At 37.4% G+C, this 19,589-nt stretch overlaps 1 protein-coding gene across 3 annotated transcripts in view; it reads right to left on the reverse strand.

Moving 5' to 3' along the window:
• LOC128028695 (endothelin-converting enzyme 2) overlaps window positions 1-19,589 on the reverse strand; it is a 56,008-nt gene that overhangs the window by 15,222 nt on the left and 21,197 nt on the right. For 2 of the 3 annotated variants that reach the window (XM_052615986.1, XM_052615987.1), the window contains 7 exons: window positions 10,525-10,611; window positions 8,352-8,496; window positions 7,762-7,977; window positions 2,551-2,675; window positions 1,114-1,260; window positions 930-992; window positions 614-802 (listed from right to left, as the gene is read on the reverse strand). In XM_052615986.1, the coding sequence (XP_052471946.1) occupies window positions 614-802; window positions 930-992; window positions 1,114-1,260; window positions 2,551-2,675; window positions 7,762-7,977; window positions 8,352-8,496; window positions 10,525-10,611 (972 nt within the window). Of the gene's footprint in view, window positions 1-613; window positions 803-929; window positions 993-1,113; window positions 1,261-2,550; window positions 2,676-7,761; window positions 7,978-8,351; window positions 8,497-10,524; window positions 10,612-14,190; window positions 14,323-19,589 lie in introns of those variants that run through there. The other variant, XM_052615988.1, reaches the window with a different exon arrangement.

Here is a 19,589-nt window from a genome sequence, read left to right on the forward strand (position 1 = left end):
TAATTGATTGATTGGTTGATTGATTGATTGATGTCTGTTTGGTCGGTTGGTTGGTTGGTTGGTTGGTTGGTTGGTTGGTTGGTTGGTTGGTTGGTTGGTTGGTTGATTGAGTGAGTGAGTGAGTGAGTTAGTGAGTGATTGAGTGATTGATTGGTTGATTGATTGATTGATTGATTGGTTGATTGATTGATTGATTGATTGGTTGATTGATTGATGTCTGTTTGGTTGGTTGGTTGGTTGGTTGGTTGGTTGGTTGGTTGGTTGATTGAGTGAGTGAGTGATTGAGTGATTGAGTGATTGATTGGTTGATTGATTGATTGATTGATTGATGTGTTGTCCTCGTCTTATTTCATAAAGTGTGAACACAGACTCAAAGCACTGTATATTCTTCATCAACTCTCTCTTCTCGTACCTCGTACAAACACCTTTAATAAGCAATCTGTGTGAAACACGCTCATTATAATGATAGAATATTCAAACTAATGATCCCAAATGTTCAGTTCAGAACTTCTGAGCCTAATCAACACACTTTCAAGTGTTTACTGCAGCATTTCTCCAAACTCAATGAACCCCTCACGAGGCCGCGCACACACACACACACACACACACACACCTGCAGATCAGCTATGGTTATCTTGTGGTAGATCTTCTCCTCATCCCGCCGCTCGTCCTGAGGCACTGTGATGTTAGCCAGCGCCGTCTCGAAGTCCAAAATCTGCTGCATCTGAACTCGAGTGGAATTCTTGTCTCCTCCCAACAGCAATCCCAGCTCGACCATGTAATCCAGGTAAGCCTTCAATACCTAAAAACACACACACACACACACACACCAGCACAGACAGCATTAGACACGCACTGCAAGCTGGGAAAGACTCAAAGCTCTTGACATTCCGATGTAAACTGAGATTTTAAGTTCTGCTTCATCCTACCTTCTCATTGGTCTTATTAAGGTAATAATCTCGGGATGGGAGGAAGAGTCCTGATTGGTCAACCTGAGGAAACAGGAAGTTTGCACAGGTGAGCAAACACCAGAGACGAGGTAAATACGACAAATACAATCAAACAAACACTTCCAGCTGAGTTTAGTAATCTCAATACAGTGAGTAAATGTACCTGAATGACATTACTGTTGGAGTTTTTGGGATCGACGCTGACACCGACAGTGAAGAAGGGCTGAGCTCTGTAAGGTCCTGAAACTATCTTTAAAACGTCCAGAAAGTTGTCTTTGTCCCAGGACTCTGTGATATTCCAGCCTCCTATCTACACACACAACAACAAACATCAGTTTTAGCAACATGTTCAAGGTAGTACTTACTGTAAGTATCTACTGTACCGATTCACTTGTTGTAGACTTATCATGAAACCAAAACTGACACTATTTACATTATTTGTGTCCATTTCTTGTTATTCTTTCCACCAAATGTGTAAATGTTAAACCAAGGCCCGGAGATATTTAAAATGTGGGGGCAACAACTGCCCACATAAAATGAATCATCTGTTTTATCTATTTATTATCTAACATACTGTATTCCACTTATGTTTCATATTATCAATGTGCAGAATGTGAAGAAGCAGATCTCCAGTATTACAGGATGGTATTTTTGAGTGTTTATTTGACAGTTCATAACCAATGTCCCTCTAAGCGCAGAAGAATAAAATGCAGCGCACAGGACACACGCAAAAAAACTGTCCCCTAAAGAGTTGGGAAAGCCATTTGATTGAATTCTAGTAAATGGAAACAATTGCAATGCTCATGCAAACCACTATATAGTTGGTGCTAAAAATGCTAAAAGCATTTACTTATGGAAGTGTGAAAAAGGCGAAAGATTAAAGAAGCAGACACCTCATGAAAGCCAATTAAATCTGTCTCACCTCTGAGAATAAACCTATTCTTGCTCTCTTCAACACTACTCGCTCTGTCACTGTGATCCCGATGACACGAGATGACAGAAAGAGTGATAGAATGACAAAGACAGAAGAGAAGAGTAGCGTTCGTGTTCAAAAGGCAGCTCATCAGAGGCACTATAGATCTTAGTTTCTCCATCTTCCCCACCATACCTCTTTTAAACCTCGCAGGAGGCAGCTGTGTGTGGGGAGGCAGTAAATTAGGAAGATGAAGTGCTGTTTGACATCACTGCTTTGTGTCTGTAACACGGATTAATCTTTCAGGTCTGTGCCGAGGGTTAGTTTCAGAGCTTTCTTCTTCAAAATGGCTGATTCAGAGAGACAGAAGTGCATGAAAATCTCTCTGAAGGATGTCTACATCATTTCAAGGCTCGTCGATTTCAAAACGAGAGGAATTGACAGTATCGGAGCAATTTGAGACAAATTGTCTTGCTCAGCTCAAATAAAAGGGTTTATTTTTTTGGAGACGCACAGTAAAGCAATCAAAAAATTAATCAGGCATCAAATTAAATCAAATGGTCATTCGATAAAATTGGTGTTTTTGCAAATCAATAGGAAACACTGAATGTTTAAAATTTTACAGAAATTTACCGAGTTTGCACTGTTTATCCTCCACACTACAGGGGGCGACGCAGAAACACTTACCTTTGCAATCAAGTCGATGAGTGGTTGGGCTCCAAGCTCTTCTATTCGCTGTTCATTAAGACAGGAAAGGTAGTAGGACTGCGTCTTCCTCTCTGCTTCACTGCTTGAGTTAAAAGTGCCGTTTTCTACAGGAACACATAGGAAAGTTGCATCACAAAATGGTTTGCATAAGTACATTTCATAAGTAAAAGTTTTAAAGAGGTCATATTATGCCCTTTTTACAAAATATAATAAAAGTCTCAGGTGTCCCCAGAATGTGTCTGTAACATTTCAGCTCAAAATACACCACAGAACATAAATTACTCAATGCCGTAAATACACCTATCTTGGGTGGAAGCAAAATCATGCTGTGTCTCTTTAAATGCAAATGAACTGCTGCTGCTGAGTATTTACAGCTCAACAACAAACAAAACATATCTTCTCTATTGTGAAAATGCGAATTGTGAGACAAACTCAGAATTGCAAGATAAAGGACTCACTATATTTTTATACACAAAACTATTTTTCCTGCCACAAAAAAGGGTAATTGGAACTTTTTAATCACACAATTTAGACTTTTCATCTCAGATCTCTGCGTTTACATCTACCAGTTCTGTTTATATCTTACAATTTTGACTTTGTCTCACAATACTGACTCCAATTCTGAAAAACTTTCAGAGGTGGAAACAAGCTTCCATACAATGCTCCTTTGATCACTGTGTGCTTTCATCAAAATGTTCGGTCACACTTTATTTTAGGGTCCAATTCTCACTATTAACTAACCATTAACTATGACTTTTGCCTCAATTAACCCCTTATTTGCTGCTTATTAATAGTTTATAAGGTAGTTGTTAAGTTTAGGGTATTGGGTAGGATTATGTCATGCATTACATGTACTTTATAAGCACTAATAAACTGCCATTATGTTAATAATAGACATGCTAATAAGCAACTAGTTATTAGTGTGAATTGGACCCTATACTAAAGTGTTACCAAATGTTCTTCAAAATTTTGCGTCTGAAACAAAATTAGGGTGAGTAAAAATTAGGATTTTCATATTCTTTTGATGCTTGGATGCTAAAGCAAAACTGTCCCTCACAGAAATAAAAGACAGGACATGAAGCATGAGAGACAGGAAACAAAATCATCACCTAGACAAAGAGGCAGCTTAGAGCGCCATCATTAGGGTAAAACAAACACGACAGCCGGGAGAACAACTTAAACAGGGTCATTACACAGGGTCATGAAACAGCCAACAGAGTTTCTCCAGCTGCCTGTCAAGCTGACACAATGGTGCTCTCTGATTGGCTCCCATCATGAAGCATGGAATTATGGTACGTAAACATTGGCAATTCAGCGCAGGTAAACAGAGTCCAAACTGGAAAAACTGCAACAAAGGGCCCTGCCGTCCATCTTTCTTAATGTCACGTCGATGACAGCTGCCCTCGTGCAACAAAACGTGACGAAACGCAGATGCCGTTGGCGAGCCAAACAAGCAGGGTGGTGTTTTCATTCTCAATAACCTCTGCCATCAGTCGCAGTCAAAACACTGTGTGCCACAGCTGACAGGCAGAGGGGAAAATCACTGCCACTGCCATGCTAACTTCATTCACATGAGAAATGGCTAAATTAAGTGGAAGGTGCCAGAACAAGTGATTGACAGCACTAGGTGCAAATTGGAATCAACAAAGAAACAACCAGTGAGGGCAAACCTGTAAGTACACCATGCAGGCTGACTTCCTGAGGAGTGCAAAGACTCTTTGGTTTACATGACATACTGTGGACACTATATTTACCTACATTTTTTGTAAAACTCCAAAAGCGCTGCTATACATACTATTCAATGCAGTTTTCACACTAGTGGCGCCAACAACTTTTCACACAAATTGCTTACAGGCGTAGACTTGATGTTTTGTGCAATTCCTTGTACAATACTATGTTATGACCTCAAAACACTTTTACCATTTTACCACACTGTTAACCATCTGCATATGTCTGGCTTTTCTGACGCTGTAAACTTGCTCTGTAGCGCACCCGGTCCAGCATTTCATTTGTGATGTGGAGCACTCGGGTACGAGAGTCATTAAAAGAGCTCAAAGACTTGTAGACGCAAGCTAAAATGGCACAGTTGCTCCAGCAAATGCATTTTTCTTCACTGTTTTGTAGAAATTTCGTCTTTATCTTTGAAAAGATTTAGAATATGATTTTCAAAGTGACTGTTTAATGTAATTCAATGTTTTGGGGGAGTTACACCATGTGACATGAATGATCTCTCATGACTTTGCTGACAACCATTTTCGAAATCTTAAAATTTAGACAAAATTAATTTTTCATCACAGAATTTGAATTCAATTTGCAATAGTACATGTAAATGCTGCAATTTAATTTTGTGTGTTTATGGTGGAACAGAAAAGATACACTTTAACTTCACACATCTCAACCAAGAAAAGAGGAACACACAGGGGTTTGAACAAACAGATAAAGGCACACAAATGATGAGTCACAAATACCCACACACCTACACACTCTTGAACACAATTATGCTTGTCATTATGACCTTTGATTTGTGCTTTTAGTTGTTGTCATGGCAATATACCTCGCACATCTTTGGAGAAGGAATAATTCACTCTTCTGCTTGTGTTTTACACACATCTGTGTTGTGCAAAAGAGAGATAATGAATCTACAATATGACCATTCAAGCAAACAATCTGCAAATCCCTAAACCAGCTCTTAGTTTCACATTCCCCTCTGTTCATGCTCATTTGTCTTTTCCGCTGTATTCTCTCCTCCTAACAGTGCAATTACATTAAGAAACAAGAGGCAGAAATATTCAAGTAATAAATTCTCAGAGGAACAGTGGCAGTCCAATTACTGATCAGCGGGTCTAGTCTAGAGAGAGGACACACGGTGAGAGAGAAATGGGCTTTGGCACGACTCACTGCTCATCTATCAGAATTCAGAGCTGATCTCATTCCATTTTCCAGAATTTTCTTGTGTTTGTTTCTGTTTGATGCATGTGCAAAAGGTGAAAGTCAGCCCAAAATGGCTCTGTGTGAGAGAAAAAACAACAACACTGCACTGCTTTGCAAATGCACACACTTAAAATCTGACTTCATGAATCTAAAACTTTTGTTTTTGTTTAAAGAGTAATGTACGCTCAATTTGGTATATCATATATCCTTTACTTCTTTTTATATTAGTCACTGAACTATTCATGTCTTTTGGGCTGTTTAAAAAAGTAGCAAAACCTCTATTGGTTGACACATTTCGCCCATTGCACTGTACACAATGGTGTCCATATTTTTACATGCAGATATTATTTCACCAAAATTCACAGTGGATCCAAAATAATTTCAAAAGCTTACAATCTAGTGCGTTCATATTTCATCCCTTCACTCCTCCTCAACATTTTCTTCCTTTCTGTTTTTCTATCCTCTCTCTCTCTCTCTGAAAGAGGTCATTAGGGAACATTCTTCATTTACAGTTCACTAGAGCGTTACTTTCACCTGCTGCACACACACTCAACCAATCACTCCAAGAAGCCCAATCCACAAAAGATGGATGATTTATCTGAGAGTAATATGAGATCAGAAATGTCCATGTAGAGCACGTGTTATTAAATGTGCAGAAGGGTGAGAGAACAGTGTGGTGTGATTGGATGAAGACGGCTGTGGGGGTGATGCAACACACAGAGAGTCAATGTGATGGAGTGTCATTAGGGCAAAACGGCCGCAGGGACCCCAGTGTGAGAGCGCATTCATTAGACAGAGAGAGATTGATCAAAGCCAGCACATTACAACAGCTTATTAAATAAAACAGACCGAGTCAAACAGACCAACAATTAGAGAGAGGAATGAAGCAATGCGTTCGAACGCAAAAGAGACTACATTAGCATTTCTGTAGGGAATGCTAGAACCTGCAAGGCAGCAAATAAATAAACAGAGAGTTCAATAAATAATAAACATTGGCAGGGTTTTTTTTTTTTTTTTTTTTTTTTTAAATGAAAATCTGCATCCTGATATACAGCGAGGGAAGGAGAAGGATAGTGAAATTGATGAGATTCCTATGCTTGACTTTCCATTAATTAGCATTGCTTGCTAAGGCAAGCATCATTATAGCTATTTATTATACTTACATACAGAACATTAGCATGTAATGACTGATGAGCCTACGTGAAATCATATGGCTTGTTAAGAAGAGGTGCTATTCTATACCTACAGGATGTAGATTGCTTGGTGGATTACAAATGGGTAAAAATCGCAAACCTCCTAGTAATAGCTAACCTTGAAAACTACTTTTAGCAACCATTTACCAATAAACATAAAGAACAGCACATCACCCATTTAACCCTTGCAATCATCGAAAACTGCATAGCATCAAACTAACAATGCCAATGCAACTGCCCAAGACTCTATAGCAGCCTTTTAGAAACCATCCAGAACAACCTAGACAGCAGCACCCTGAAAACTCAAGAACACAGCAACCACTAGAGAATATCCCGACATTCATCAAGAATTATGTAGCAACTACCTACAGTAGCATCACCTTGGCAATCCCATAAATACCCTAGCAAATTACCTAGTAGCACCTAGGCAACCACTTAAAACAACATACTTGCAGCTTGCAACACCCTGACAACTACCCAGAATATCCTAGCAACCATTTAGCAATATCCTGGCAACCATTAAGAACACCATAGCAACAACAGAACAACCCATGGCAACCACCTAGCATCACTCTACAAGTGTCAGAGTCAGTGTCATCATCACTTCAAGTTTGAATGTTAGTGACACTGGAAGTTTTAGAAATTTCCTTTAAAAATATATATCTGCTAAAAAACAAGACTTGCAAGCACAATACTGTAAATCCATGAGAGGCTGACTAATGGAGGCTTTTATGGTCAAAGAAAGTCATTGTCCCTTATCGAACAAAGAGACAGGGATAGATGCTCACCGAGAAAACAAGTAATCAGCTCACACAGAGCAGAATCAATGAACTTTCTGAGCGGATCTACAAAAACAACCCTAGTACAGACGACTGAAGTGTAAGACTCTTCAAAATGCATGAAGGCAGCAGTTTTTTATTGGAAAATCAAATAAATCATTTAGAAGTCTTTCTAAATATATACTGTTTTGTGAACACTGAATGAGATTTACTGAGCAAATCCCATCCTACAAAAAGGACAAGCATGTGCGTGTGTGTGTGTGTGTGTGTGTTTTCCAGGCACTTACCCAGCAGGTGTTTGAGCACAGCCTGGTTCTGGTCCCAGATGCTGTTAAATGTGCTCCAGCGGGACCGGCCATCTGGCAGGGGGTTTTTGCGGACCCATCCTCCACAGGCGTATTGGTAAAAATCCTGACATGGGTCGACGGAGCGGTCCAGAGCTTCCACGATCTTACTGGCCACAGTTACGCATGCTTCTGTTAGACAGATACTACGGACGGGATCTGGGGATTTAAGACAACAGGACATAGTGTTTTCAATGCATTAAACCACACAACCATGGTCAGCAAACCACACAGTACTTCTTTACTGACACACTCGGACGTATTACTTGTTAAAGTGAATCATGATGATGAATGGCCATTTGTATTGAATTCACCCAGTTAGATATTTGTTAGATTAACTCTCTGTGGTCTAAGAAGAAAGAAGTTCATTAAATAATTGTTATTGTTGGGTCCCTATTTCTTTCAGTGTCTCCAACCTAATCACAATAACAATTCTATAGTAAAATGATGTCTTAAAAGCATGCCTACTTAATCAGTGTTACTAAGCACCTTATTTATCAGTAAATTATTGTGTTACACTTATTGTGTGTTACCTCTGTTATAGCGGACTCCCAGTGTGATCGCACAGCCAAACAGAGCAAGAAGTGAAGCGAGAAGCAGTCCGGCCAACACTACTTCCAGTTGAGTCCTCCTGCCCAGTGGACCAAACAGCTGAATACCACCCTTACGGAAACCCACCTAAAACAAGTCAAGTATTGATCGAAAAGTCTTTTTAAGTTGTTTTTATTTGCTGGTACTCATTCCAAACTATGTAAACAAAGGTATTAAAAGGTTTTGCATGTTTTAATTATATATTTGAGGGCTCTAATAAAGATTGTCTCAAAAACGAACAATGTCTTCTTGAGTAGAAACACTGGGAACATCAAGTGAGTTTTTCTGTGTCAAAATATACTGCACATCTCAACATCAGTCAGATCTCAGAGAACAAAGAACAAGATGCCTGGGGGATACTGTATTAGATACATGCGTCATATCATTGCCTTCACGGCAAACCAACAGAACAGGTGTCACATTTCCTGTTTGATATATAAAAGTGAGCAGCAAATGAAAGGGGCCACATTAATCGATATGAATTAATATCAGATGTCAGTCATAATTCATTGTAGGAAATTCCCTGGAAATCTGACCTGCTATTTTCTTCGGTAACAAGGTATAACCATGTGTCTACATCAGAAGAAAATACTGGAAGAATGGTTGCTGAATATTTCTGATGCTGTTATGCCTGCTCTCTGTCCAATTACCATACAGTATATCCACCATTTAATAGTTTTTAAAGGTGGTGATATGGGTTTTCTGTGATTTGAGAACATTACTCATATGTGGATAATTTCTCAGATCTATTCTTCAATTCTATAACTTAAAAAAATTAATTATGTAATAAACAGAGAACCATGTTTTCTTCTTTACATTTATGACTTACTGAATTACGGATATATAAATGTGTGTGGTAATACATTAATGGTGTAAGGTAGTGACATTTGTGACCCTGGACCACAAAACCGACAAAAAATACTTTTTTATGGGTCAAAATTATCAATTTTATGTTACATAAAGATATTTTGTAAATTTCCTAACGAATATATATAAAAAACTTAATTTATGATTAGTAATATGCATTGCTAAGAATTAATTTGGAAAACTTCAAAGGAGATTCTCTCAGTATTTTGATTTTTTGTACCCTCAGATTCCAGATGTTCAAATAATTGTATCTCGGCCAAATATTGTCAGATCCTAATAAACCATTCATCAATGGAAAGCTTATTGATTCAGTATGAATCTAATAAAAAATACATTTACACTTAAGACTTAAGGTTTCCTGGTCCAGGGTCACACTTTATCTTCGACAACTTCCACCTTCCTGGCTTTAACAGCTTTGGATGGAATAATTTGGTCTGCTCCACTGGAGAGGAAGCTTTGTGAAATACCTCAACACATTTTTGAAACTGGATATGAGATTCTGTATGCTGACATTGAGGGAAGCAGTCAGTATCTACATAATATCAGTCAACCACTGGTGTACCTCAAGGCTCAGTCCTTGGCCCATTCCTCTTCTCCAAATATTTACAAACCATGAGACCTACACACTTAAAATCAAAGGTTATTATTTTGGCACTGATGGTTCCATGAAGAACCTTTAATATCCTTGAAAGCTTTCCAATGTACAGAAAATGTTGACTCACTAAAAGCTTATTTAGGGAACCTAAGATGATTCTTATATGTCAATGCTTCGAAAGCCCCCTTATGTAACCTGAAGAGTGTATACTGTATATCTTATACTGAAGAGTGATTGTCAGAATTTCCAACTACTGCTATGTTATAACCTTTCATCTGATGTCAGTGTGTATCTCAAATTGCCTGGATATCTCAGCCTGAAAGAAAGAACATCACCAACTCAATACAGATTTTCTTTCCGACTAACCTAGCAATTCAACACAACATAACTGTCAGCTATATTTTCAGAGGTAAGAGCATCCAACCAGGCAGAAAACAGCTGAAATTCACAGAGCACATCACCAATACCCAGCAACTGTTGTTTTGCTGTGTATTTTTTGGGGGAATTGTTCAACAGTAATAACTTCTCACTGTCTCTGTAGAACTAACAGCTTAAATTATTGCTTTCCTCATTTGTATTTGGAGTTGGATAAAAAAAATCTAAATGTAAACACAAAATGTACCCATCCACACTGAGCCACGACCCACACTCACCTCCACACTGTCAGGAGAGATGGCTCCATCTGCATGGATGTCTGTCCCGTCCTCCTCCTCAAAGGTAGCACGCTTGTAATTAGACATCTGGAAGGGACAGAGAGGAGCATTGTTAGCCTTAAAGGTCGATGTACATCAAACCTGAATGTGAACAACAGCAGATGGGAAAATAATCCTGTTCACTATTTTAAGTGACATTCCAAAACAATCTGGCACTGGTAGAACATTTACTAAATAATTATGGTTGATTTATATGTTGCTTGCGGAAAAAAAATATGTCACAAAGCCACTTTAAAGTAGCTTTCAATTGAGACAGATGCACCATGAAATCAAAATCGACCCTGTTTACTCTCTTTATATTTCTTCATATTAAGTTCCCACAGAATCAACAGAAAACATTTTGAAAGGCCTTGAGGCAGAGTCTGAGGACAAGAGATACTGCAAGAGAGTGTGAAATGGAGATGAATGTTGGGTGGGGGGGATTCCTTGTTTTCTCACCCCCATCTTGGATGTCAGAGAGGGGTTTATTTACACATCTGCACACACACATACACGACTCTCACTGTGGCTAATCTTCACCCGAGGGCAGCACTTTGCTGTGTAAGTCTCACTGTTATAAGCATTACCCCACAGAGATCAGCCACTCTTAGTTAAATCGAACCTTATTTACGCCGTCTTTTGTAATCTCCCTGCCTGCACTGATAGCAGACACACAGGCCTAAGGCAAAGCCTCCCACCCTGGTTACTAAACAAGACACACACACAATGACTTAATGTTTCTAAATTAGAGCAATCATAGACTTTCGTATATTAATATATAATAGTATAAAAATGAAATAAGCATAAAGAGTCCTGACTAACCCACTTGGCATTTCTAAAATAAAAAAAACATGTTTGCTTTATCAGTTGTTTTTCCAACTGAAAATGTCCCTGGAGGTTTTGTTTAACTTCTGAAGGCAAGTTTGTCCAGAAAGTCTAGCTAAGTAAACATACAACAGACATAAGACACAGAGATCTACCCAGAGGAGAACTGTGCAGCTCCGTGTTTGCTTTTTTAAATCTTTGGAGGCTTAATGCAGTTCTCAATTCTTTCACTTAAGAGTCGACTTGAAATGAAACAATGTTGAGACTAGTGTATATTTCTCAGGAAGAAAATGTTAACACTGGCTTTCTGTTCATCACCTTCTGTCTCAAGAGATCCTGTTTGTAACTTTCTGTTCCTGTATCTTTCAGTTGTAAGTGACCAAAGGCAATGCAGAGATATCTAAAGAGCTGGATGATGCATACACAGAATGAACACATCTTATGCAATATTCACTCAAAAAGTTGGATGAATAGGATGAATAGAATCTACAAGAAAAAAAAAATCTTACTAATGCCAACAACTGATGTTGGATTTCAATACACACACTTTGCATACAGTACTTTCATCTGCTAAAAGCCTTAGTCTAAAGAAAGATGACTCTATTAAAGGTTTTACACACACACACACAAATATTGTTTAGAGCAAGACCCAAGAAAGCTACAGGAGCCTTTGCAACATGTTTTAAAGTTCAGCCGGAACGCCACACTCAATCATCTTGGCTGTTAGTGTCTCGGTTGAATAAATATTGTATCTTTGCAGCCAGATTTGGAGTTTCAGTAAGCTATTCCTCAATGGGCTTTTACAGGAAACCATAAATGAGATTACAAAGACAAAAACTCTGACTCATGGTGATGTGAAACAAATGCACATGCTAAGCCCACACAAACATACAGTTTAACAACTGCTAATCAATGCCTTGACATTTTCCTGTAGTTGACTCGTTTCCTCATAAGCAGTAAATTAAAACTTTAGCTGTTTGTCATAGCTTCCCATAACACTCTGCAATGCAATGAGCGTGACTGAGAATGGGGAGCTGTTATAACCGCAAGAATTCCCTGCAGAGGTCTGGACAAGATTCACCAGATTCCTGGGTGGCAGGTCACAGACGCTTCTCAGGCGAAGGAAAAACAATGTAGGACAACTTGGCCTGAAAACCACCCATGTGTTCTAGTTCTGAAGTTCCTCTTTCAACAGACACATTCATGACATGCTATCATGTGAAATTCATTTATAGTCTCAAAGTTTGTGTTGGGAATAACATACAGTACATAATACACACAAGCCCCTTTCACACTGCACGTCGGACCCGCAATATTACCGGAAACATTGCCGGGTCGCCTTCTGTGTGAAAGCAACCATGTCCCGGGATTGATTCCCGCATTGAACCCGGGTCGGGGACCTAGTAACATTGCGGGGTTCGACCCGGGACGAGTGCTGTGTGAACAAAAGCCAGATCTAATTCCGTGTCGAAGTGATGACTCTTTTACCGGCTGTTTTGAAGGAAGATCAACGACGAAAACATATGTGCAAACTGTAATGAAGCAGAGATCAGTTAGTTCCTCACTTTCCGCGCTGACGCCGGGATCGTTTCCTTCTTCAGTGAACGCATAACGTGCCTAGCGTTGCCGACTCATACATTACACGTCACGCGCTGATGTCACGTATTGTTACGGGATCTTTACGGGTTGTGTGTGAAAGCACGCGCATATCCCGGGTAATCGCTGGCAGTGTGAAAGTGCAAAATCTAGCGACCCGGGAACAATTGCAGGAACACTTTACCTGTGTATTTGCCGGAATGGCAGTGTGAAAGGGGCTTTACTGTACCCTCTCTTGTGCTTTATGAAATTCTGATTCATTTATTTAATTTTCATTAGAATTATTCTGGATTCCTTTTATTATTATTATTATTATTATGGATTCCAAAGTTTAATACAATTTTAGTGATCAAAAAAGTATACCTAAATAATTGATATCATGAAACTTAAACAATTAAACAACAATTTAATAAATATTATAAAAGCATTTTTAGGTTCCTATATGTTAGGTTCCTAAAAAGACATCCTTTTTTCCCCTTTTTCGTGGATTCCATTGAAACGGGTTAATACAATTTAATAATCAAAAGAATGTCTAATTAATTGAAACATGATACTTCAGTTTATTAAAATCAGTTTTAAAAGGTTTAATCAAAATACATTTTAGGGCCCTATTATTTAATTTTTGTCACATTCCACAGTAAATTCAATTTCTATGACCAGATTCCATGATTGTGTACATATTTTACATTGTGATGCCATTAGGGCCAACGTTTCTTCACAATATATTTCTACCGTCCATAGTATGCAAACCGTCTGTATGCTTAAGATGATCTACTGCAATTGTCATAATGTACTATGTAAAAGACATTTTACACAAAACTGGATTCAAAATGCAAAATAATGTTCTTAGGTTTGAGATGAAAACTGAACATGTTTAATAATGATGTTAAAACAGCCATTATCCCTGCTGAAAAGAAGAATCTTAAACCAGTCAATTTGCTAGTCTTAGATGGTCTGAGATGGTTTTAGCTGGTTTAAGATGGTCTACATTTAAAAACGGCCAACAGACCAGACTACTTCCGTTTTTTTTTTTTTTTTTTCAGCAGTGGTAGAATCATCAGCCATGACTTAAACATCCTTAAATTATTTGACAGGACTGGTAAAACTTAAAATTAGAGTCAAAATGAAAAATAAATCACAAGATGATGGCTGGAAAAGGCAATAAACAGATGGTCACAGACCAGAGAAAGGATGACTGAGACTCACCGTTCAGCAGCGCAGTAACACACCAACAAGCCAAAAGCAGAAGTGAACTGCCTTGGAACGACTGGAATCAATCATTGACTGAAGAATGGGCGGAGGAAAGCCAATGTTTTGTTAACACGACCCAGAAAGGGCAGGTCGCTACTGTGGGAGAGGGAAAGTTGCTGGGAGTGAGGAACAGATAAACCTCACTTCCGAAAAGGAGACTCCTACCTCAGTAACGTGGTGAACAGAGAAACACATGCATGTGGGGAAGTTGTAAAAAAGTCACAGAAGTTACGATAAACAGTCGTTGGGGCTTGAACCAGTGATGAATGTCTGGGGATGTGGGAAAATGTGGGATGCTAACCATGTGAAACATGCAGTTAAAAAAAAAAAAGTTAAAAAGATGGAAAGAAATCAGAAAGTGCTCATTTGATTACAATCATCAAAATGACTGGAATGTGCATCACATCACAATTAAGAAGGTGGCATTATGCACATTCATCAACAGAATATATGTTTTGACAATGAAATGCTCAAATCTTGCTAAATATTTGTCTTCATCTGTTGCATCTCTCTCTTGATGGACTTCCTTTCTACATTTTCTGTTCAATTTATCACCCTTCATCTTCTATAAACGTCCTCACTCCAGCCTCTCCAGAAACAGCCTGCATGACTCAATAATCTGCTTCAGTTTAGTAAATATTTCTTAAATATTTGTACTAAATATTTCATAGCTGTCATAGCTCATGGACAACCTCACATTGGTTATAAAAGCACTGAATTGTGCACTGCAAGCTTACCAGAGCTTACCAGAAAAGGCAGTTTTGCAATCATCAAGGATTATTTTGCTTATACACTGAAAACATCTAAGATTATACATCTTAGTATTTTCATCATAAATTATTCCTTCTTTATATGTTTTCTTTATACGCTTGATGAAAAGTTGCAGCACATAATTTTACAAGTAAGATCAACTGATCAGATATTTTAACAGACCTGGATGATATTGAAATTACACATTTATTGGTCACACTACATGTTTTGCTTTTCAAGAAGAACAGTTGTCCACCCTGACATCCCCCCAAAAAATATCAAAGTGAATTTTAATTAACTGTCACCCCGTCCCGTGTACGGGACGCCTACGGTTACTTCACTATATTACAATGAAATCTAATCTAATCTTGACAAACCATATATCGTATATATAACTATATATCAAATATATATTTTACCAATGTTTTTTGTTAAAAATTATGTAGGAAAAGTAATAGATTAATTTATGACGTGCACCTTCAAAAATCTACTTTATAACAGGAGTTCTGACCTTTGTTTAAAAAGAAGACTTCTTCGTTCCCTTTTTCTCTATCACATTTTAGAAATCATCAGAAATTATTTATCTCAAAATCCATCCTTTGAAACCCATTTTAAAATCAGACATTGCGTTACCATGTAAATGGTACATCAATATCATGTTACAAAATGTTTTCATTCATGAATTATAAAAATTGTAAGTTTGGGTTGTGCACTGTAAAGTCTATGTTAGCAAATGTGAGTGACTGTTAAGGAGGTAATTCATTATTACTGTAAAAAATGACTGTGAATTTAACAGTAAAAGACTGTAAAACTACTATATACGGTGAAAAACAGTAGTATGCAGTTTTTGTTTTTTTTTTAGTTAAAAAGACGGTATACATTTAAATTTGATAAAAAAAAATATAACTATGTTTCTATGTTTTTTCTCATCAGTTTTGTATATGAGGGTTCTATGTTACACATTATGTTGTTAAATTAATGTGTATTGCATTATATCATTTTCATGTGTTACCAGGAAGGTTTTTTTTTTTTTTATTGTCTGTATAAATGACTCTGTGCACCTTCTAGAAATGTTATTATTTAAAAGCTGCTTGTAAAGGGATTCGGTGCATTTGGTGCTTACCAGAGTATTACAGAAGTGCAAAACAGATTTTAGTACTTCAATAGGATGGTATATTAACATTATATTAGTTGATGAAATCAAGGTATTTAAATGTAAATTTAAGTTAAAACTGTAAAACCTAAAATGTTGTTACCATATTTTTTTATGATAAAATTCCGGTAACCACAGCTGCCGTTTTTTTAACTGTAAATTGTTTTTTTACAGTGTATATCAGTGTTCTGTTAGTATTATTTATATACTATTATAGTAGTTATTCATAATATTTTAAATTATTCTTTTTATATGTATGTTTTCACTTTGTTTTAAATATGTAAGTTTTAGTTTAAAAAATATTTCTATTTAGCTTTCATTTATGTATTTTTATATTTTTTGTCTAGGTTTTCAATTTGTAGTACTTTAGTTTAAGCTTATTTTATTTCACTATTTTATACATTTTTGACATATTTAGTGAAAACAACAGTCCCTTCAGAGGGACCCAAGTCGTGCCTCCATTGATCAGACCCGTGTGTGTTATGTGTGTGAGATACAGCGATGGTGAAAGGTCAGGCTTTCATGCACTCTCTGCTGCTGCTAATTGCCAGAGCAACAAGCTGCCATCAAACAATCGAACAATCACTAATTAAATCAATATTCTCTGTATCCTTTCCCGGGCTGTTTGATTGGATAGAGGAGCAGCCAATCAGAAGCCTTCAGCAGGAACAGCTGTGAGGTGGTGTGGGGTCACAAGCACTGAAGGAGTGAGCAACCTTTAGTGCTCCACGACTCGATGACGCACAAACAATAAACAGCAATACGGAGATAATAATAGAGAGAGAGAGAGAGAGAGAACATGCCCATGGAGGTTATGAAACCAGCTATAATTGTTATTTATGAAGGGCTTTTTAAAGCCTTGACGCAATGGAGAAAAACTGAAGGTCTCTCTACATCGGCTGTGATCCTTTTAAAGGTGAACATGATATATTATCTAAACATACTCTAAACAAAGATTACGATTCCAGTCTTATGAAAGAGGATGAAGTTTATTTTCAAGGTCCTTGAATATTTCAGTCTGACATAAAAGCTGCACATAAAATATCTCCATATACGCTCAGATATCAAATAGATATAAAAATCATAATTATCAATTATTCCCTTGGAATTGGAATTGTGATTATTAACTATGATGATCACAATTTACATTGAATGAATTTTATACCGTTGTTCGAAGCATTAAGCCTCAAACGTCATCTATACACTGGATTGGTTTTGGATTGTTGGACCATCATAAATGTATGGTATGAAAAATTATTGATTTAGAAATTTGAAATGATAATATAAATAAAAAAGCATCATAATATTCAAATATTGGTAATATATTATTACTATTATTATTATTATGTTTATTTTTTATTTTTTCAGATCAGCAGGAATGTCTTTTTTTTTACATCCATGCTGCTTTGCTTTTTATTATATCTAAGAAAGTTAAAAAATAAGAATATATACAGAAAATACAGGCACAGATAAATACAATATAAAGTAAATTAAATAAAAAACAATAGTACTAACAATAGTATTTAAGCACATAAATGCAAATAATTGATAAAATTAAGTTAAAATAACAGCATAGTGTTCACTGTATCAATTAAATGTAGATGAGTCTTTGTTAAAGCTGTGTTTTGTTGTTTGATTAACATTAATGACAGACAGCAGCAGGTATTTATAGGCTGCTGTCCCTTTAAGACCTGATTCATGATCTAATATCGAGATATTAGCTGTTTTCATTCACATAATAAACTGTGTTTAAGAGGATATTGGGGTATTTTGTAAATGATTGTATGTGTCTGTGTCTGTTCAAGTGCAAGGAGATGCGAAAGACGAATCAACTCTGTGTTTGCCAAATTGAGTTCTCTTTAAAAAAATGCTTGAATCTGTAAACTGGCAAGACAAAACACATACAAATGACAAACTTTCCCTCTATGAAGGTTAAATTCTGCAGTTAATCCGATCACAGATGAAGTATGAAGTCTTAAAGGGATACTCAACTCCAAAATGCAAAGTTTGTCACTAACCGCTTACCCCCACGTCGTTCCAAACTTGTAAAAGCTTTGTTTGTTTTCGAAACACAATTAAAGATATTTAGGATGAAAACCAGGAGGCTTGTGACTGTCCCATTGACTGCCAATGGGACAGTCCAGAAAAGTATGAAAGACTTTGTGGGAATATTTCATCTGCCATCAGTGATTCAACCATAACTTTATGAAGAGACAAGCATACTTTTTGTAAAAAAAAATAAAAAAAAAACTTTATTCAACAGTTTTCTCCTCTGTGTTCAGGTCATATTCTCCAAAATGGCCCTACAGTGATGCGGAGAGACACAGAGAAGACAAATTGTCAAATAAAGTTATTTTTGTTTTCCTTCGTGTACAAAAAGTTTTGGATGGCAGATGGACTATTCTGACGATGCTTTTCACACGTTTCTGGACATTGACAGTGTAACTTACTTGGCAGTCTATGGGACAGTCACAAGCCTCCCGGTTTTCATCCAAAATATCTCAAATTGTGTTCCGAAGACAAACAAAGCTTAACCCTTTAAGTAAGGGCTGACGTAATTCTAAGAGCAAACAGTCAAACGTGTGTATAATTTAGAGGCCGACGAGAAACATGCGGCGAGACGGAGAAAAAGAGCAGCCTTGCGAGGGGAAGGGAGAGGTTTTCCCAAGTTCCAGGAGTGGTGCGACACTTTCTCTGCGCGGAATGTGATTGTTTGAAGTGGTTTCCTGAGGAGTGTTTTCGAAAGGAAAAAGGGCATAGTCCAACCTCTGCCCCTGAGAGCTAGAAATACCCTTATTCTCCTGCCCCGAGAAACCCACCCAAGCCAAAGCCACCTTGAAGAGGGAGAGAGAGAGCCAGCTGTGCAACACACACACACACACACACTAGCGCTGCCCCACACATCCCTGCCGGCCCTCAGAGACCATCTGAGGGAAAGATGAGGTAACACAGCCAGCATGGGCATTACTCCATCCACAAGAGAGGAATACTGAATAGAGAGGGTGGGAAACAGCACAAGTCATCTGTCTGCAGTCCCCCAAACCAAGGTGCTCAGACAGTCTGTCGCCAGCAGACGTGGGTGAGGTCCAAGAACAAATAATCACACACTCGTACATAATTGCATACACTATCTACATTGTCTGACATGCAAAAATTTGAATGCATTTACTGATGAGTGATTACTACAAATATTCTTCACGCAGGGCGGTTTAATTATAGGGAAAAAAGTTCAGGTTTGCTGTGCTTGTTTGTAGGGCTGCACAATTTGGTGTATTTCTATATATCAATATGGCTATAAAATAATATTAATAAAAATAATTATTATTATGTTGAATGAAAATATAAAAATTGCTAATAATGTAAATAAATATATATATATATATATATATATATATATATATATATATATATATATATATATATATATATACACAAAATAAGAAATACTACT

The sequence above is a fragment of the Carassius gibelio genome, chromosome A15 (genome assembly GCF_023724105.1).
Source record: "Carassius gibelio isolate Cgi1373 ecotype wild population from Czech Republic chromosome A15, carGib1.2-hapl.c, whole genome shotgun sequence".
Taxonomy (NCBI): Eukaryota; Metazoa; Chordata; class Actinopteri; order Cypriniformes; family Cyprinidae; genus Carassius; species Carassius gibelio.